General features: G+C 36.9%; 1 protein-coding gene across 5 annotated transcripts in view; it reads left to right on the plus strand.

Annotated features, from left to right (window-relative positions):
- RBM27 (RNA binding motif protein 27) overlaps window positions 1-21,548 on the plus strand; it is a 71,175-nt gene that overhangs the window by 9,759 nt on the left and 39,868 nt on the right. For 3 of the 5 annotated variants that reach the window (XM_024752374.1, XM_024752376.1, XM_024752378.1), the window contains exons 2-7: window positions 5,670-5,788; window positions 8,204-8,328; window positions 15,824-15,915; window positions 16,584-16,777; window positions 17,737-18,000; window positions 19,489-19,776. In XM_024752374.1, coding sequence (XP_024608142.1) covers window positions 5,670-5,788; window positions 8,204-8,328; window positions 15,824-15,915; window positions 16,584-16,777; window positions 17,737-18,000; window positions 19,489-19,776 — 1,082 coding nt within the window. The remainder of the gene's footprint in view (window positions 1-5,669; window positions 5,789-8,203; window positions 8,329-15,823; window positions 15,916-16,583; window positions 16,778-17,736; window positions 18,001-19,488; window positions 19,777-21,548) is intronic. The other 2 variants (XM_024752375.1, XM_024752377.1) reach the window with 1 other exon arrangement.

Consider the following 21,548-nt stretch of genomic DNA (forward strand, 5'->3'; position numbering starts at 1 on the left):
AAAAGAGGAGGGCCCGCGACCCCAAAAAAAAAAAAAAAAAAAAAAAAAATCACACTGAGGTAGAATGTAAAACAGCACACATTCAGAAACATGTAGTAGATTTTTCTGAAAATGGATGAGGTTTAGGTAGTCTTGGCTTTTTCCTAAAGTAGTTAGTGGTGTTTCTTGGCTTGGGGCTTAAGGTAAGGGAGAACCTTTACTCTTTGTCCTTGGGATTGGGTATATGTCTAAATCTGTAAAGCTGAGGTGCTAGCTCAGTAGATGTGTCAGTACCTGCAATGGAGATTTCATTTAGAAGGAAAAAGACAAATTTGAGGTTTTTACAGATAAGACATTTTTAGGACAATATTTCTGTTCACTTCCCCTAATAAAAATTAATTCTAGTCAATTTTTATTTTTTAAATTAAAAGATAGATAATTGAAACGTTCTTAGGACATTATTATGCAAGATGTGAATTTTAAGGAATCCTCATTTGTAACTTCCATTAAACTTAGGAAATTTCTTTTGTTGGTTCTTTATTTTAACTGAAAGGTGATTATTGGTTGAGACTTAGAACACATTAATTTGTTGTGCAGATAAACATTAGAAAAATGTATATGCTGTGATAGATTTTACTTGCATGGAATTGCAGCTGAGTTTTAGTTCCACAGGTAAGCTGTCTGCCTGCTCTTGAATGGATCACATGATTTGTCTTTACATATTTACAGATTTAGGTATCTATAAAATGAATAATGATTGATTATGCTGTTAGGGTCTTTTAAAGACTATAGTAGAATAGTAATTTTAGGTGGATATTATTACCTTTTCTAATCTCTTTGTTATAATGGAAGCCCCTTTTTGTCTAGAAACGTGTGTATTTAACATAGCCATGGCTCCAGAATTTTAAAATGTCTTTCTTTCCAAAATGTACTTGTCCCTGTAGTTAAACAGAAATGAATTTCCATAAGTTTTGGTTACAAATGAAGACCTAAAAGGTTTTAAATACTCTTCTTGGGTACTGCTTTTTGTGTAAGAGAAGTAGGAAGTGGCCCTGCATTTGATCCTATCAAGGATCTTAACCATGCTCAGATTTTTGTGACACACTTCTGGAAGTCTTGTTGGGCTACTATTAGTATTGGTACCATAGCTGCTACTGTATTGTAATTGTCAGTTTTTAAAGATTATATGGTAAGTGGTGATGAAAGAATAAATAAGAGCAATCATAAAGGTATAGAAAATTACAGCAAAAAACTCCCTAATGTATTTAAGTTTCAACATGACTCATTATTTCAGACTGGCAATTTCCTTCACAGTGCATTTATGGATACATATTAGGAGCTGTTAAATTTAAATGGTCCCATTCCTTTGTCTGTAAACATGCTTTTGTATTTGGTGCAGAATTCTAACTATCAGTTATTAACAGTCAGTTGTTCACTCACATTAAACAAATATTTAGAATCTGTGATCACTCTTTTTTCTTGGTGTCTAGTCTTTTTCTACTCTTTTTTTTACCTTCTTGTAACTATTCATCTTGAGGTTTTTTGGCTACGCGCAGGCCTTCTCTAGTTGTGGTGCACGGGCTTCCTTCCCACTGTGGTGGCTTCTCTTGGTGCAGAGCACGGGCTCTAGGGCACGCGGGCTCTAGAGCGCAGGCTTAGTAGTTGTGGTGCACGGGCTCATTTGCTCCGCGGCATGTGGGATCCTCCCGGACCAGGGCTCACATCCGTGTCCCCTTCAGTGGCAGGCGGACTCTTAATGACTGCGCCACCAGGGAAGTCCCCCATCTTGAGTTTTAACACTGTCACATCAAGAAGTATTTCATCAGAAGCAACCTAACTCTGCATTTGTTTTTCAGAGTCTGAATACTAAATATATGTATAAGATATCTGGGTTTGTTTAACTCACCTCATTTATCCAGTAATCTGAGTTTTGCCTGTTTCTCACTAGATACTTCACATCCTTACCCAGTGTTAATACCTGTTAGGTCATGAGACTCCTTGAAGGTCCCTATAACATGGGAAAATAACATTGCTTCTTTTCTTCCATTCTTACTTATTTAAAAAAATCCTTTCTCTCTGTGTTTAGAATATCTTCCTTATCTAGGATCTGAACTTTCTAAGTAAAGGTAGAGATGTAATTTCTTTTTCCTCTCCTCCATTTGAATGTTGATTAGAACTATACTGATCAAAGGTCTTACTGTTCTCAGGAGTGAAATGAAGTCTGTCTACACATCTCTATTTTAAGGTGTTTATGGAGGTGCCAAGGTTGGCATGGCATGGGCAACATTTTTTTTTTTTTGTGGTACACGGGCCTCTCACCGTTGTGGCCTCTCCCGTTGCGGAGCACAGGCTCCGGACACGCAGGCTCAGTGGCCATGGCTCACTGGCCTAGCTGCTCCGCAGCATGTGGGATCTTCCCGGACTGGGGCACGAACCCGCGTCCCCTGCATCGGCAGGTGGACTCTCAACCACTGCGCCACCAGGGAAGCCCGGGTAACATTTTTTGAAGGTGGAAATGCTATATATCTATTTTAGAATTTAGCAGTTGGATTTACTAAGGTAATCTGTTCATAATTCTCCAAAATGTAATAGTTTTTACTTAAAAATTCCAGCTTTTTTTTTTTTTTAATTTTTATTTATTTATTTTATTTATTTTTGACTGTGTTGGGTCTTCGTTTCTGTGTGAGGGCTTTCTCTAGTTGCGGCAAGTGGGGGCCACTCCTCATCGCGGTACGTGGGCCTCTCACTATCGCGGCCTCTCTTGTTGCGGAGCACAGGCTCCAGACACGCAGGCTCAGTAATTGTGGCTCATGGGGCCAGCTGCTCCGCGGCATGTGGGATCTTCCCAGACCAGGGCTCGAACCCATGTCCCCTGCATTGGCAGGCAGATTCTCAACCACTGCGCCACCAGGGAAGCCCCCAGCTTTCTTTTAATTAACATGTAGCTCATCATCTGTGTACTTATACTCCTAGTGCACTTTGACCTTTGCCCATCTTTTTTTTTTTTTATAGTTTTGAGTTTTGTAAAATTGACAAAATTGCAATTTGCTCTCTTAGAATTTGGTACATAAATGTGCATGGATATTTAAAGAACCAACCTTGCCTGAAACAGTGTTAATATTGACAATGAAAAAGTCTGCTATTTTATTGGAATTATTAATTTTAAAAGTATACATTACACTAGAAAGGAGGTAAGGGTGCTGGTGCTTGTTTTTTATTTAGTAATCTCATAAAGTTATTGGAAATGTGATTGATACCTTGAACTGAAACTTTTTAACTTTCTGATTGATGGTAGAGGCCCAAGGATTATAGAATAAGATTAGTTAGATTTGAATAGTGTATTATAGGGATATGATCACTTTGCTTGCATAATGATTTTATTTACTGTCATTCTGAATTTTTTCATTTTACCTTCACAACAGTGCTGTGAAGCCACAAAGGATATGTTACTTAAATGTACATTTATGGGGGAAATAGAATATAAATATATAAGTGTGTGTATAATTTTTTTTTTTTTTTTTGCGGTTCGCGGGCCCCTCACTGTTGTGGCCTCTCCCATTGCGGAGCGCAGGCTCAGCGGCCACGGCTCACGGGCCCAGCCGCTTCGCGGCATGTGGGGTCTTCCCGGACCGGGGCACGAACCCGTGTCCCCTGCATCAAGCCCGGGTAACATTTTTTGAAGGTGGAAATGCTATATATCTATTTTAGAATTTAGCAGTTGGATTTACTAAGGTAATCTGTTCATAATTCTCCAAAATGTAATAGTTTTTACTTAAAAATTCCAGCTTTTTTTTTTTTTTAATTTTTATTTATTTATTTTATTTATTTTTGACTGTGTTGGGTCTTCGTTTCTGTGTGAGGGCTTTCTCTAGTTGCGGCAAGTGGGGGCCACTCCTCATCGCGGTACGTGGGCCTCTCACTATCGCGGCCTCTTGTTGTGGAGCACAGGCTCCAGACACGCAGGCTCAGTAATTGTGGCTCATGGGGCCAGCTGCTCCGCGGCATGTGGGATCTTCCCAGACCAGGGCTCGAACCCATGTCCCCTGCATTGGCAGGCAGATTCTCAACCACTGCGCCACCAGGGAAGCCCCCAGCTTTCTTTTAATTAACATGTAGCTCATCATCTGTGTACTTATACTCCTAGTGCACTTTGACCTTTGCCCATCTTTTTTTTTTTTTATAGTTTTGAGTTTTGTAAAATTGACAAAATTGCAATTTGCTCTCTTAGAATTTGGTACATAAATGTGCATGGATATTTAAAGAACCAACCTTGCCTGAAACAGTGTTAATATTGACAATGAAAAAGTCTGCTATTTTATTGGAATTATTAATTTTAAAAGTATACATTACACTAGAAAGGAGGTAAGGGTGCTGGTGCTTGTTTTTTATTTAGTAATCTCATAAAGTTATTGGAAATGTGATTGATACCTTGAACTGAAACTTTTTAACTTTCTGATTGATGGTAGAGGCCCAAGGATTATAGAATAAGATTAGTTAGATTTGAATAGTGTATTATAGGGATATGATCACTTTGCTTGCATAATGATTTTATTTACTGTCATTCTGAATTTTTTCATTTTACCTTCACAACAGTGCTGTGAAGCCACAAAGGATATGTTACTTAAATGTACATTTATGGGGGAAATAGAATATAAATATATAAGTGTGTGTATAATTTTTTTTTTTTTTTTTTCGGTTCGCGGGCCCCTCACTGTTGTGGCCTCTCCCATTGCGGAGCGCAGGCTCAGCGGCCACGGCTCACGGGCCCAGCCGCTTCGCGGCATGTGGGGTCTTCCCGGACCGGGGCACGAACCCGTGTCCCCTGCATCGGCAGGCGGACTCTCAACCACTGCGCCACCAGGGAAGCCCTAAATTTTTTTTATAAAATGGAAACTTTCTATTTCATGTAATATATATAAAATGTTAAGTCTGGCAGATTGCTACTCAAGGATCATGTGCTGCCCTGGCATAGGAGATAATTTTGAATGTCAAAGTCAGGTTACTACTACTGACTAGAAAAAAAAGAAAAAGTGATGTAGACAAAGGTTATCTCTGCTGCCCTTTCACCACTTCTCTTGTCCTTTCTGTTCTCCCAGATCTTTTCTTTCTTGCTTATAGCTGCTGAAGTGTTTGCCAATAAAATTTAAGGTGACATCCTTCTTGTGTTCTCACTTTTTATCTTAAAAGATCCTTAAGATACTCACTGAGAAGATTAGTAGTGGAAATTGATTGCCATTTTTAGATGTTGGTGCTTGGGGTTATAGGGAATGGGGAAAGCTGTCGCATCACACTTTCCCTGCTTCTTCCTCGTTGATCATGTGGAACCAATAGTTCCTGAGGATACTGATAGTGCTTCTACAGGCTGGGAGTCAAGGTGCAACTTAAGGGTCCGTTGCCACTCTTTCCCTATTACCACTGAGAGCACATAAATGTAGATTTGGTCCAAAATTCTAAGTATGATTAGAACATTGAAAATAGGAGGCAAATTATTTTATAAGAATAAGCAGAAAAAGAAAAACTTATTTGTACTATATATATGCTCTTTGTTAAAATAGTCGCCTTTGTTTGCAGTCACTTTTTAAAATAAAGTTTTTGGCTTGAAGCTTTCTAAAATAGTGGTGACTTCGTTAATGACATCAGTGTTTGAAAAAAAATGTTTAAAAATTGTTGTTTTCTCTTTGTTTAACTAGATGTGATGCTGACCCATCAGCCTTAGCCAACTATGTTGTAGCACTGGTCAAGAAGGACAAACCTGAGAAAGAATTGAAAGCCTTTTGTGCCGATCAACTTGACGTATTTTTACAAAAAGGTAATTATTATAGGCCTTCAACCAAGTATTTAAGTAAGGATTTTAAATTTAAAACTTCCTGATAAAATCTTGAAGATAAAGCTTGAAAGGAAGGAAATTGGTCAGGGTCCTTTAAATACTTGAATATACCTATTCATGCTTAATTATTTATTGTGTATTTTGGCAAAAATTTTTTTCCCTTTCCTTCTCTGCTTCTCCTATATTGAGGCAGTGGTAACTCAAGTGCTTTTTAGGTGAAGTAATGTGGAAATGTGATTGATACCTTGAACTGAAAGGCATTTTCAGTTCAAGCTGCATACTATACTGATCAAAGGTCTTACTGTTCTCAGGACTGAAATGAAGTCTATCTACACATCTCTATTTTAAGGTGTTTATGGAGGTACCAAGGTTGGCATGGCATGGGCCATGCCACAAGCTGCAGGGTAGAGCCTGGTTGATGGTTGAGGGGTAGCAATTTAAGGATAATGAAGTTGCTTATTCTTACTGTTTATTAGGACAATGAAGGTATCTGTTTTTCTTCTTCTTGGCCGGGGCTTCTTGATATCCAGGAAGAAATGGGCATGATCCTCTTCTCTTTGTGTCTTTAACTTCATCAACTTATCAAAGTCTTGTCCATAGTCTGCGGAGCTTACTAGGGGCCTGCCTGCTGCTTCTCTGACCTCATCTACCATTCCCCCTCACTTTTTCTATTCTAGCCACATTGACCACCTTGCTGTTTTTTCAGCATGGCAGACATGTTCCCAGCTCAGGGCTTTTGAACACTGTTTACCCTTGCTTGAAACATGGTTTCTTATGGTTTCTGGTCTCTTCTCAAATGTCATCTTCTCGAGTGGTTTTGCCTGAGCATCCTGTATACAATATAGTATACCCCATACCCCTAATCACTCTCTCTTCTTCCCAGCCTTGCTTTATTTATTTTTTTTTTCATGGTACTTGTTACTCCTTGTCATGTTATATGTTTATTTGCCTGTTTATCTATGTGTATCTCTTTCCCCACCTCCCCTTTGTCTTTCCATTTGTTGAGATTGGTGACTCAGAACCTACAGGCTTGGCATGTAGAAGATGCTCAGTAAATATTGTTGAATGGACAAACAGGAATGTGGATAATTCATACTTACTAGTTCATCTAGCTGTTGGTGATGAGATGATACCCTTTAACTCAAATATTTACTGAGAAAGAAAAGATAGTAAATATGGCTTCTCAATCTAAAATACAGGATTACATATTTTGGGGGGCATTTTTAAGGCTTTTTATACATAATAAATCTAATGCAGGATTCTTCCAGTACCGATGAGTATTTTCTTTTCTAAATGTATTAATTTGTATTACTTAGTTTTAATTAAAGATAGTAATGATATATGTCTTTTAAATTACAAAAGTAGTACGTGTTTTAAAAAATGCTTTAGAAATACAGAAGCATATGAAGAAGGTCTTCTGATCATGAAGGCTTTTGAATGGTCTGATTAATTTGTCTTAAAGTTATGTGTAACAAGAGCTCACAATTTTATATCATGGAAAATGCTTACTGCACAAATTAATAGCATAAAAAAGTTTATGAAAAGATGCTTTTCTGAAGAAAAATTAATTTGACATTTTAGAAATAGCTATTTATGTAAAATGTGTAATAGTTGCAGTGTAAGCAGAGTCTGTGTTGTACTTCTGATATGCTCTTTAGCTGTTCCTGAGGGGTAGGACCAATGAAAGTGATTTAACTTTGGTTTGAATAACATAAATATTTTGACATTTAATTTGTAATAAATTCATCTGTTTCTCCCCATTCGATTAGTCTGAAGAGTTATAAAATAGAGCATCCCTTAAGTAAAACACAAAATGATATTTTCATATCATTTCTCATATCAAAGTTTATTTTTCAACTGAGTTAAAAATATTTTTAATTAAATTTTTGAGTAGGCAGTACATTTAATCTAACAATATAATGGTATGCCGTGAAAAGTCTCTCTCACCTCATCTGCTCCCTTCCCACCTCCAGTGCACAACCTGTCATTTTTATGTCCTTTCAGGGTTTTTTTTTTAATGCAAATATAAATAGATAAAATATTTAATCTTATATCTTTGAGAGTTGATATTATCAGTACGCATTCTTTTTATAGCCATTCTGTGTTCTGTTCAGTTGTCATATAATTTATTAAATAGTCTCTTATTCATGGACATCTGGGTCGTATCCAATCTTTTACGTACTCAAACAAGCAATCTTGCATATAAATCATTCTGTACATGTGCAAGTATGTTCAAAGGGTTTTAAAACCCAGAAGAGGGGTTCTCCCCCATAAGGGTTAGGCTCATTTTTAGTTCCACCAGCAGCGTATGAGATGTCCCACTTTCCTCAGCTTTGCCAATAGTGTTGTCAAACTTTTGGTGTTTGTTTGTGTAACACATATTATTTCTTCTCCTAGAGACTTCAGGTTTTGTGGATAAACTATTTGAAAGTCTCTATACTAAGAACTACCTTCCACCTTTGGAACCAGTTAAGCCTGAGCCAAAACCACCAGTCCAAGAAAAAGAAGAAGTTAAAGAAGAGGTAATGCAGAGTTTTCTCTTGCCTGTGGGCGCTTCTTAGATCTTATTACCAGTATCATTCTTAGCTGGTAGTTGGCCTCTTTAGAGCTCTCTTGATGGAAGTTTCTGGGTTTTGGGCATGGTGCAGATTCTTTATCAGGGCTTCTTAGTTCCTTGGACTTGAGGAGTTGGAAGAATTTCAGATAGCTTGTTTAGTGTTACAAGAAATATTTTAGTAATATTGAGGAGTTCAGGGAAATCTTTTCCAGTGACTTTTAGAAAAAGAAAACTTGGTTAAAAATAGGCTTGACTACCTCAATGAGAAGCACCGCAACGAAGAGTAGCCCCCGCTCACTGCAAGTAGAGAGGGCCTGCGCAGCAACAAAGACCCAACGCAGCCAAAAAAAAAAATTAAATTAAAAAAAAAAAAATAGGCTTGACTGAAAGTAAAGTATTAATGAAACCTCAAGAGAAATCATTACATCATTTTCATGTGAAGAGAAACCATTTCTTCTTTTTTAACCATATAGTTTTTTTAGTTAATGGAATTATAAACATCACTTTCAACATAGGAAAGAAAAGGAAAATAAATGTTTTTACAGTGTTGAAGTATAAAAACATGATTTAGATGGTAGTCTAATTGTTTGAACCAAGGAGGAAATTTTACAGAGTTCATTTGTAATTCTTTTTATATATAGATGTCATAGTATTTAGTATTACATGATGAGAATATGGGGTCCAAAATTAGGCTGTATGAATTAAAATAGTAGCTTTAAAATAAGTTATTCTTTGTTTCATTTTCACATCAGCAAAATGATGATCATAGTAGTACTTATCTCATTGAGGATTAAATGAGATTTATACACCATCCCCCACCCCGCACCCTAGTCCAGTGCCTGGCACATAAATGTTGGTTATTATATAGAAGTATTTCCCAACTTTTGTTTTTGTTATAATTATTTAATAAACTTTTTATTTGGAAATAATTTTAAACAGAAAAATTAAAAGAATACTACCCAAAACACCTGTTTGTCATCTACCTGGATTCATCTATTGAAGATTTGCCCTGTTTGCTCTCTTTATATATCCTCACCCAGAACTATTTTTTTTTGAATCATTTTGGGGTAAGTCAGATACATCATGACCCTTGATCCCCAAATACTCTGTGTATTTCATAAGAATAAGGATATTCTCTTAGATGGCTTTAGTACCGTTATCAGTTTCAGTAAGTTTATCACCTATAAAACACTTTTAAAAAAATATTTATTTATTTATTTGGCTGCACTGGGTCTTAATTGCGGCATGCAGGATCTTCATTGTGGCTTGCGGGATCTTTTTGTTGCGGCATGCGAACTCTTAGTTGTGGCATCCAGGATCTAGTTCCCTGACCAGGGACTGAACCCAGGCCCCCTGCATTGGGACCATGGAGTCTTAGCTACTGGACCACCAGGGAAGTCCCCTAACATCAATAAAACACTTTAATCTACTGTCGTCTTCTACTGTTTTCCAGTTTTGTCAATCGACCCAACAGTGTCCCTTTTTTATAGCATGTTTTTTTTTCTCTCCAGTACAGGATTCATTCTGAAGATCACATGTTGCATTTAGTTGTCATTTCTGATATATTTTTATTCTCATTTTTTTTTTTTTATGGCTACACCATGCAACACGCGGGATCTTAGTTTCCCTGACCAGGGATCGGACCCGTGCCCCCTGCAGTGGAAGCGCAGAGGCTTATCCACTGGACCACCAGGGAAGTCTCTTTGATACAGTTTTAAATGCTAGCTTGATTGAACTGATCCAACATTAAAAGAAAACAAAATGTAGCTATACTTAATTAAGATCACTTGGGCTTCCCTGGTGGTGCAGTGGTTGAGAGTCCGCCTGCCGATGCAGGGGACGCAGGTTCGTGCCCCGGTCCGGGAAGATCCCACATGCCGCGGAGCGGCTGGGCCCGTGAGCCATGGCCGCTGATCCTGCGCGTCCGGAGCCTGTGCTCTGCAGTGGGAGAGGCCACAACAGCGAGAGGCCCTCATACCGCAAAAAAATTAAAAAAAAAAAAAGATCACTTGAGATTACTGTCACTTTTGTTTTTGGCTCATGCTCTCTAGTTGTCTCGTAAAGTCTTTTTAAAATAGAAGGGGCATGCAGCTAGAGATTATCATACTAAGTGAAGTAAGTCAGAGAGAGAGACAAGTACCGTATGATATCACTTATATGTGGAATCTAAAATATGGCACAAATGAACCTATCTATGAAACAGCAACAGCATCATGGACATGAGAACAGACTGGTGGTTGCAAAGGGGGAGGGGGCTGGGGGGGTGGATTGGGAGGTTGGGGGTAGCATATGTAAGCTTGTATATATAGAATGGATAAACAACAAGGCCCTACCGTATAGCACAGGGAATTATACTCAATATCCTATTATAAACCATAATGGAAAAGAATATTAAAAAAAGAATATATATATATATGTATAACTGAGTCACTTTGCTATACAGCACTAATTAACACAACATTATAAATCAACTATACATCAATTAAAAAAAAAAAGAAGGGGCCCCAGTATGTTTCTTCAAGTAATGGAAATAGGAAGAAACTTTACTTCCATACCTGATAGTGTATAATTTTTGGTTTAAGGTATAGGTTAGGGAATTCCTGGCTCCCCAGTGGTTAGGACTCCGCGCTTTCACTGCCGAGGGTGTGTGTTCAATCCCTGGTCAGGGAACTTAAAAAAAGGTATATGTTAAATCTTTTTATAATAAGTTAAAATTTTTGCAGCGTATGTCCTTTTTTACAGTCATTGAAGGTCAGTGGATTGGAAGTGTCTGTTTGAAAGACAGCTCATTTGGATATGAGGAAAATTGCATTATTTTGAGTTTTGAAAGAACAGTTTAAAAAAACCAAATTGTTGCACTATTTCATTTTGTATCTTTGTAGTAAATTCTAATTTTGAAAATTATGAAAAATGGATTTCAGCTTCTGTATATGTATAACTACCCCAAATGATGCTGTCTGGCATTTCCCCCATTTTCTAAGCTTTTATACGTAACTTAATTGTCATTACTAACAAATAATAGCTTGTAGAATAGTGTGTAAATATAATAGTTTATAGTAATTGTTAGATAACATTGAAGGAAGGGGATTTGAGGTAGCACTGTCTTTGGCTAATTATCTCTTTTTCTGGTCTGTGCTCAGTTGATGCAGTTGCTCTGAGCACGGGAGCAAATCTGAGGACTAGCTGTTTTAACTTTCTCCCTTGGTCCCCAGCTACACGGTACCATCAGTTTTACAATAAAACTATTGGTCACACAGGGAACCGGGTGAGAGAAGTTGGATCATTGGCACAACTCATCCTGGGGCTGGAAAAACACTTGGTATATATGTGCCATAATTTATGAAGCACACTGTGTTCTATCTGCATTTGGAAAATTACTTCTGAATTTGCTGTGGTTATAATTAGCTGTCATCAAACCCTTTACCCTGTCTGTCTGAGTTCATGAACATACAAAAGAATAATCATGAAAATAGTGGATCTTTGATATTATAATTCCTTATTCACACTATATCACAATCATCTGAAACGTTAGAAGGCAGTTTTTCTTAGACCCACTGCATGGATTTATGACTGGAAATATGAGAGCCTCTGGCACAGTTTTTCCCCTGTTTGGTTTTTCTGAAAGTACCTTTATTTCACTTAATTAAAAAACAACAACCCTGTTTTAGAGACTTTTCGGTACACATCAAAAGGAGAATAATTTAATGAATTCCCAGTATTCATCACCCCAGCAGCTCATCAATCCAGGGCCAATCCTGCCTCATCCACATACCTGTTTAGTATACTTTTATATCTAAAATGGTCCAGTGGAATGGAGGCTTTCAGACTTGTATAGCCCTGATAGACGAAGATAATAAATAATTAAAAAGTCTTAAATATGTGTGTAATGATCAGACTTCTAAAAGAAGATGTGAGCTAGAAGAATTTAAGTCAGGTGGACAACATAGAAGAAAAACTTTTAAAATTAGCATGTCTGGTCATAATCTGATTCCATAAAGAAATTTACTTTTCATATTCTTAGAATACTAGGCTCAAAGTAGGTAAGAGGTTTTGGAGTATGAACTCTTTACATATACTTCATATTAGTTCAAGAAAAATTGACAGTTTAGTGCCGTGTAGCTCATTTCAGAGTAAAAGTTTTAAATAATTATGGAAAAACATATCCTTACCGCAGGAAGTTCTGGAAATTTTATTTAAAATAGAAAAGAATACAGATTATTTTTGTTTAACTTATATAAAAAGTTTTTATTATGAAAATGCTTGAAAGAAGGCAGAATGTAATGAGTCCCCATGAAGCCCTCATTTCCTCTTCAATAATTATAGATCCATGGGCAGTCTTTTTCTGTACCTTCAACTACTTTCGATCCTCTTAAATTATTTTTAAACAAATTCCTGACATCATATTATTTCATCTGTAAATACTTAGCAGGTATCTCTAAAAGGTTATATTTTTAAAGCCCTCAAGTGTTCTTTCTTTTTTTAAAAAAAATTTATTTATTTTTGGCTGGTTTGGGTCTTTGTTGCTGCTCACGGGCTTTCTCTAGTTGTGTCGAGCGGGGGCTACTCTTCGTAGCAGTGTGCGGGCTTCTCATTGTGGTGGCTTCTCTTGTTGCGGAGCATGGGCTCTAGGCATGCAAGCTTCAGTAGTTGTGGCACGCAGGCTCAGTAGTTGTGGCATGTGGGCTTAGTAGTTGTGACTCTTGGGCTCTAGAGTGCAGGCTCAGTAGTTGTGGTGCACGAGCCCTTAGTTGCTCCACGGCATGTGGGATCTTCCTGGACCAGGGCTCGAACCCATGTCCCCTACATTGGCAGGCGGATTCTTAACGACTGCTCCACCAGGGAAGCCCAAGTATTCTTATCATGTATAAAAATAACTGTAACTTCTTAATGTCATCAGATACTTAGTGTTTAAATTTCTATTTGTTCATAAATGTCCATTTTTTCCCCATTTGTTTGAATCAAGATCTAAATCAAGTTCGTTGAACTGCCTTTTTTTTTTTTTAATTCCCTCTTTCTCATTCTCTCTCACTTCCCTCTCCCCAGGGTTACTACTACTCTTATTTCTAATACCATGTACTCCTGTTTTTTTCATTTTATGTTACAAGAATCACATAGAGTTTTTTTTTATCTGTACAAATCAAGCATTTTATTTAGTTATATAGCAAGGGAGCACTCCTTTATTCTCCACTTAAATACCATGCTTGAGATTTAAAATCATGTTTGGTAGTGTACTGCAGGATGCTAAATCAGACTTCACCCATATTGCTTTGGATTTCTTGATATCTTTTTATGTTTTCCATCACCCATTAGAACGATTAGTTTAGCTTCTGTAACCTAAACTTGACACTTCCTGGATGTAGAAGTCATACAGTCCTTTGTCTAGCTTCCTTGTTAGCTCATTATTTTATGAGATTCATCCATATTGTGCATGCCCTTTGACTTTTTTTAAACAGCTTATTGAGGTGTAATTCACCAACTTTACAAGTCACCTATTTAAAATGTACAAATGTGATGATTTTTATTGTAGTCAGAGTTGTGCAGCCGTCTCCACAATCCATTTTAGAACATTTTCATCCTCCAAAAAAGAAACCCCATACTCACTGTCATCACCTTCCAAGTGCTTCCCTCCCTAGCCCCCACCCCAGGCAACCTCTAATCTATTTTCAGTCTCTATGGATTTGCTTATTTTGGACATTTCATATAAATGGAATTATACAGTATGTAGTCTTTTGTAACTGGCTTCTTCCACTTAGCATAATGCATTCAAGGTTCCTCCAGGTTGTAGCACGTATCAGTACTTCTCTTTTTTTTCATGGATGAATAGTACCCCATTTTATGAATATATCATATTTTCTTTATCCAGTCATCAGTTGATAGATATTTGGATTAATAGGCAAATGGTTAATACTTTTTGCCTATCATAAATAACGCTGCGGTGAACATTCCTGCACAGGTTTTTGTTTTGTTTTATGTTTTTATTTCTCTTGGCTCCTTTAACTTTTTAAGAATAGTTTTTCCTATTAGAAAAACTAATTAGAAAGTAGTTTAGAAAATTAGTTTCCGGGACTTCCCTTGTGGCGCAGTGGTTAAGAATCCACGTGCCAATGCAGGGGACATGGGTTCGATCCTTGGTCTGGGAGGATCCCACATGCTGCGGAGCAACTAAGCCCGTGTGCCACAACTACTGAAGCCTGCACGCCTAGAGCCTGTGCTCCGCAACAAGAGAAGCCACCGCAATGAGAAGCCTGCGCACCACGACGAAGAGTAGCTCCCGCTCACCACAACTAGAGCTGCGTGCAGCAACGAAGACCCAACGCAGCCAAAAAATTAAAAATTTAAAAAAACAAAACGAAAACTAGTTTCCTAAAATTAGAAAAATTTAGAGTGAATTAATACATGTCCATCAAAAAAACCTTAGAAAATACAGAACAGCGAAAAGAAGGAAAAAGTTCTCCAAGTTGATGTCTTTTAAGTCTCTTTGTATCTTTAAATTCCCCCTTCATACTTACCTATATATCTACCTCTCTTCTTCCTTTCTTCACCCTCTTTTTTTCCTTAAATTTTGTTTTGTTGAAGAAACTCAGTCATTTGTCTTACGGAGTTTTGACTCTGGATTTTGCTGGTTGCATCCTCTGTATTTCCTATAAATTGGTAGAAAGAACGATTTTTAAATATAGTCTAATAATTGTAGAGTGCTTTTGTCAGCACCATATGGTTGCCATATTGTGGCTGCCATTTTATGTCGCCTGAGTTTTACTAAATTGTTATCTTCTGTTCCATTCATTCACTTGCTTATTTGTGTATTTTTAAATGAGCTTCTCCATTAGATGGGCATTTGTTTACCTCTTCCAAATGTCTTTATTTCATTTCTCTCTGGTAAAGGCCATATATTTGTTTTGAGATTAACTTCTGTTTAAAAACTATAATAGAATCACTAGTTATCTATTTCTGGTCAATCTTGACTGTTAAGTTTTAAAAGAAGCCTTAACATTTCCAGTAATTCCAATACCATTTTTCCATAATTCACATGAAATACTTAGTTTTATAGCAGTGGTTAACTTAACCATTTGTTCCCAAAACCTTTTCTGTGAAATAAATCTGAAGTTCTCCTCAAATGAATTAATGTGTGAATGAATACATTTTGTAATTAGGAAAACACACACCATTTTACTATATGATACTTAGAGATTTGCTATTTTTACTGTTTCGGTTTAAAGAATGAGTTGCTGTTTTCCTCCTATTCTCTACCTTAAGTTAGCATTTAAAAATTAACATACTGCTGTTAAAGTAATTTCAGCATCTTTTTTACTTCTTCCTGTTGACCAGCTTTTGGGGATGTGATTTGACTTCAGTATTTCAGTATATTTGTGCCCTCTCGTGTGCTGGAAAGATTATCAGGTGGATGTGTTTTATAATTTATAGAAGGACTCTTCTTGTTTCTAATGAATATTTTCATGTAGGTATTTCAGGAGCCAGCAGAGGAAGAACGAGATGGCAGAAAAAAGAAATACCCTAGTCCCCAGAAGACTCGTTCAGAATCTAGTGAACGAAGGTTTGTGTTTATTTTTAATTAGGAAGACATGTATACCTCACTTTTCAGTTACCGTAGAAGGGCATTAAAGGAATTTTTAACATATGCTCTACTCCTCTCTCTACGCTGATTAAAGAAAGAAAATGTTTTTCCTTCCATTCCCTCTGTTTTTTTGTCTTTGTCATACTTTCTCTTCCTTTTATAAACAGTCTTCATTATGTGCTTTCCCCAAGAGCTCGGGGTGGGAGCAGTCTCCTTAGAGAATATTAATGAAATGTTCCATTTTGTTAGGGGTGCTCAGTATTAAAATCATCTGTAGCATTTTCTTACAAGTAGTGCAGTTTATATGTTGAATCATCAGCCTACCATCAAAAAATTAGTCTTCGTTTAGGAAAACTTTGTTTGGAGCCTTTTGTCTTTTCTAGTTTTAAATATGTTTTTCCTCTTACCCCTCCCCATACTTTGGATTCACCTCTTTTTTTCATTTCTTCCCACCCAGTGTACTTGTAGGGAATGTTTTTTTCTTTTTATATAATGGATTAGAGGAATTATATGGTAGTTTTATGGTTTCTGGAAAAGTATAGATGCTATGAATTTTGGTGAATCAAGGAGGATATTTCATACTACTGATTTGTTTTCAGACTTGGTTTCTATAGCATACACATGGCTTTCATATCTGTGTATTATAGGACACGTGAGAAAAAAAGAGACGATGGCAAGTGGAGAGACTATGACCGGTACTATGAGCGGACTGAAATGTACCGTGAGAAGTATGACTGGAGAAGAGGCAGGAGTAAGAGCCGGAGTAAGAGCCGAGGCCTGAGTCGAAGTCGGAGTCGAAGCCGGGGGCGCAGCAAAGACCGGGATCCCAATAGGAATGTTGGTGGGTCCATGAGGCTTCCCCAAAAAACTCCGTAGTTGCTTATCTTCCTATATCACAAGGGTGCCAGAGTGTCCCTTAAAAGTAACTGTACCTTTAATATGTTTGAACAATGTAAAATCTGGAATTGTCTCAAAAAACTTGATTTTTGTTAAAGACAAGGCTCTATTCTCAGGTTGGAGTTAGAGGAGTTTGACTAAGAAGAAGCTATCCATAAGTGTATCATTTATGTGAGTAGACTTAAGTCATGTTGTATAATTGAAACAAATGTCCTTTAGTCAACAAAACTGTTACTGGAGGAAGAGGGTTGCCTGCTCCCCTACCCCCACCCCCGACTGAAAATAATTGATTTGCTTTAAGGTTGCTTAGAGTATTTAAAATTAAAAAGAAAGAAATTTAAGTAGATTACTGGGATCCCAACCACTGATCTCCCAGGATAGCAGTTTGGAAGTCAATTCTTTTTTTTTTGCGGTACGTGGGCCTCTCACTGTTGTGGCCTCTCCCGTTGCGGAGCACAGACTCCGGACACACAGGCTCAGCGGCCATGGCTCACGGGCCCAGCCGCTCTGCGGCACGTGGGATCCTCCCGGACTGGGGCACGAACCTGCGTCCCCTGCATCGGCAGGCGGACTCTCAACCACTGCGCCACTAGGGAAGCCCTGGAAGTCAATTCTTGGATAGCATTCTTATTAAATATCAGTAGAGAAGCAGGTCTTTCTTCATTTTGTATTGATGTTGATGTTATAAAAGGTGATTTTATACAAGTTACTGGTCAAAATGTGTCACACTGTTGATGTTCCTGGTTTTAGGATATATTAATAATGAGAGCACTTTGAAATATGGACAGCTCAGTAAGTTTACTTCAGTATTCTCATCTTTCTTTTTCTGTGGGAAAATAAACGTAGTTTAAGAACATAGATGTCTGATCTTATTTGTTTCTTGTTTTTATTTTGTCTCTGAAGCAGAACATAGGGAAAGATCAAAGTTTAAGAGTGAGAGGAATGACTTGGAGAGTTCCTACGTGTCTGTGTCTGCACCACCTCCGAACTCTTCTGAGCAGTATTCCTCTGGGGCACAGTCTATTCCCAGCACTGTTACTGTGATCGCACCTGCGCACCACTCTGAAAACACAACGGAGAGTTGGTCTAATTACTATAATAATCATAGCTCTTCCAATTCTTTTGGTCGAAACCCTCCACCAAAGAGGCGATGCAGAGATTATGATGGTAAAAGTTCTCTTCTATCTTGTACCCAGAAGTACTAGTAAAGCAAATGTTGCTAGTAGTGCATACCTTTTCATTACAGTCTGGATTTTATTAAAAGGGGTGAATGAGGAGGAGAATCTCTTTTGGCATATGCTTCTTGTTGGGTGTAATAGTTTGGCCCTTGTTAACAGAATGTTTAAATTTTACCCTTTAGTTTGTTTTTTGTTGTTCTTGTTACTTCAAACACTATAAGTATACCACAAACTTTGGTAGACACTAGGAATTTTAATTTTTTTGTGTGGTGTTTGTCCCTGGGAATTTGTTAATAAGCATGTATAACCTACTTAAAATTTTAACTTGCTAACTTTCCATTTGAATGAATGGATCAGGCTGTGTGTGTGCATGCATTTATTTTAATTTTTTATTATGGAAATATTTAAATATTTACAGAAGTTGACAAAATAATATAATTAACCCTAGTGTATCCATGATCTCGTGTCAACTCATGGGCAATCTTGTTTTTGTGTATACTTCCACCACTTCTCCCTGGCCTGTATTATTTGAAGCAAATAACAGACATCATAACATTTTTTCTCTAAATATAGAATGTATATATTTTTACATTTTATTTATTTTTAAGTAGGGAATAGAATCACATGATTCAAGCATTAAATCACTGTCACTCTGGTCTTCCAGCCACAAAGATCTCCTTCCCAAGGACAGTTTAATGCTGTCAATTTCTTGTGTCTTTCCAAACATAGTCTTTGCATGTGTACATAAACAAAAACGTATATTTCCCCCACTTCCTTTTTTACATAAATGCTAGTATACTATATACTATTCATACTTCATTCGTACTATGCATAATGTTTTTTTCACTTAGCAGTATTTTCTGGAGTCATCCTGTGTTAATATATAAAGAGCTTCTTCAGTATTTTTTACACTTCTTAGCATTCTGTATGTACAAAAATGTGTTTAAACCTGTTTCTTTTTGATGGCACTTTTGAGGTGTTTCAAATATTTTGCTGTTACAAACAATGCTGCAGTGAATAACCTGGTACATAATGCTTAGTTGAATACTTTAAAGTTTCAATTCCTAGATATAGCAAAGAATGGTTGCTTTAGAATAATAGCATGAAAGTAGATAGTTGAAAGTAGATCATCTAATTCAAGTTCCTTATCCCTCCCCACCTTTGTTAAATTGTTATTTAAAATATCTGAATTTTTATTATGAAAACTCAATAGCGAATGGGTTAATCTAATAGTGGTTGGTAGCCTGTTTTTGATCCAGTTATTTGCTATCTCAACAAAGTGTAGTCTCACAGTATAGAAAGTAGAGAGTACACCTGCCCCTACTTCAGGGATATGCGATGGTTAACAGAGTAACACTCAGAAGGCTTTAGACTCCCTGGAGAAAAAACACTTCATAAATGAGATGGGTGGGTGTTTCAGGGACTTGTTTGTTTTCTAAACTCTGGGTAGATCATAATAAGATTTATCTTCTTACAGAAAGAGGATTTTGTGTACTTGGTGACCTTTGTCAGTTTGATCATGGAAATGATCCCCTGGTTGTTGATGAAGTTGCTCTGCCAAGCATGATTCCTTTCCCTCCGCCTCCTCCTGGGCTTCCTCCTCCACCACCTCCTGGAATGTTAATGCCTCCAATGCCAGGCCCAGGCCCAGGCCCAGGTCCAGGTCCTGGCCCAGGCCCAGGCCCAGGTCCTGGCCACAGTATGAGACTTCCTGTTCCTCAAGGACATGGCCAGCCTCCGCCTTCTGTTGTGCTTCCCATACCAAGTAAGTATATGTTGAATATTTCTTTAGTGAAGAATTATATTTAGAAGAATCCATCCCTTTTACCTAACTTGACACTAGATTTTAAGTTTTTGAAAAATAAATTATTAATAGAATTTGGAATATATTCCCATAATTAAGATGTTTTTCTTTTTTTTCTATCCAGTGTTACATTGCATTATTTGTAGTACCTCCAAGTGTAAATTTTATCAATAGTGGCCTAATCTATATTGACCTGGAGTCAGAATCTTGCTAATTGATAGCATCTTAAGAAAGCCAGTGTTTTGAAGAGGTCAGAAAAAAAAGAACATGCCAGTAGTTCAGTGAAATTTCCGTCTTTAAAGAAAATCTCTGCAAGAGTATTGAAATAATCTTTAAAACATTTTATTATGGAAATTTTCTTTTTTTTCTTCCAGTTTTATTGATATATAATTGATGTACAGGACTGTTTAAGTTTAAGGTATTCAGCATAATGATTTGACTTGTATACATCATGAAGTGATTATCACAGTAAGTTTAGTGACCATCCATCATCTCTTATAGGTACAAAATTAAAGAAATAGGAAAAAAAATTATTTTTCTTATGGTGAGAACTTTTAGGATTTACTCTGTTAACAACTTTCATATATAACATACAGCAGCATTAATTATATTTATCATGTTGTACATTACATCTCTAGTACTTATTTATCTTATAATTGGAAGTTTGTGTCTTTTGACTGCCTTCGTCCCATTCCTTTTCTCCTCTATGGAAATTTTTGGATATACACAGATGTAGAATAATAATATACCATGTACCATCATCCAACTTAAGTGGTTATCAATATTCAGCTGGTTTTGTCTCATTTATTCCTCCCCCTCCCCACACACAATTTTTTTGCTTATTTTTTCTTTTTGCTGAAGTAAATTTCAAATGTCATAGCATTTCACCAGTATGTACTTCAGTATGAATCTCTTCAATGATAAAGACTTCAAAAAAAAAAATCAATGTGCTGTTACCACATCCACCAAAATTAAGATAAGGAATGTTTAAAAATGATCATTTAAAAAAACTTAACTGGGGCTTCCCTGGTGGCACAGTGGTTGAGAGTCCGCCTGCCGATGCAGTGGACATGGGTTCGTGCCCTGGTCCAGGAAGATCCCACATGCCGCGGAGCGTCTGGGCCCGTGAGCCATGGCTGCTGAGCCTGCGCGTCCGCAAAAAAAAAAAAACAAAAAAAAAACAACTTACTTAACAGTTGCTGGTTTAGCAGAAACAGAAATAAGACTAAATTTTTTAAATGTAACTGAAAAAATTCTGGGGCAGTCAGTTTACATGTGTACAAAGACATAAGAAAATATCTACCCAAAGACATTTAATGTTTTAAGAGTTAGCAAATTATTTTTAAAAATGGTTGCCATTTAATTTATTTAAGTTGTACTTTTTTAATTTTGGGGTTTTTTTAATCTTAATTTTTTTTAATTATTGCAAACTCACAAGAAGTTGCAAAAATAGTTTAACATGATTCCATGTACCCATCACATAGCTTTCCTGCAGTAATATTCTTTATAGAACACGTTTCATTAAAGTTGATAACGATTCGGAGACATTTAATGCATAGATTTGGTCAGTAGCAATATGGTTATTTTAACAGTGTTTGTTAGTATTTAATATTGTCACATGAATGGTATAATTATGAAGCTCAAGGTGAGATTTTATTTCCCAGATTAAAAGCCATCTTTGATGTATAGGAATTCTCACAGTATAAGATCTTAACCTCATTTTGGGAACATAT

The sequence above is a fragment of the Neophocaena asiaeorientalis genome, unplaced genomic scaffold (assembly GCF_003031525.2).
Source record: "Neophocaena asiaeorientalis asiaeorientalis breed wild unplaced genomic scaffold, Neophocaena_asiaeorientalis_V1.1 scaffold204, whole genome shotgun sequence".
NCBI classification, from domain to species: Eukaryota; Metazoa; Chordata; class Mammalia; order Artiodactyla; family Phocoenidae; genus Neophocaena; species Neophocaena asiaeorientalis.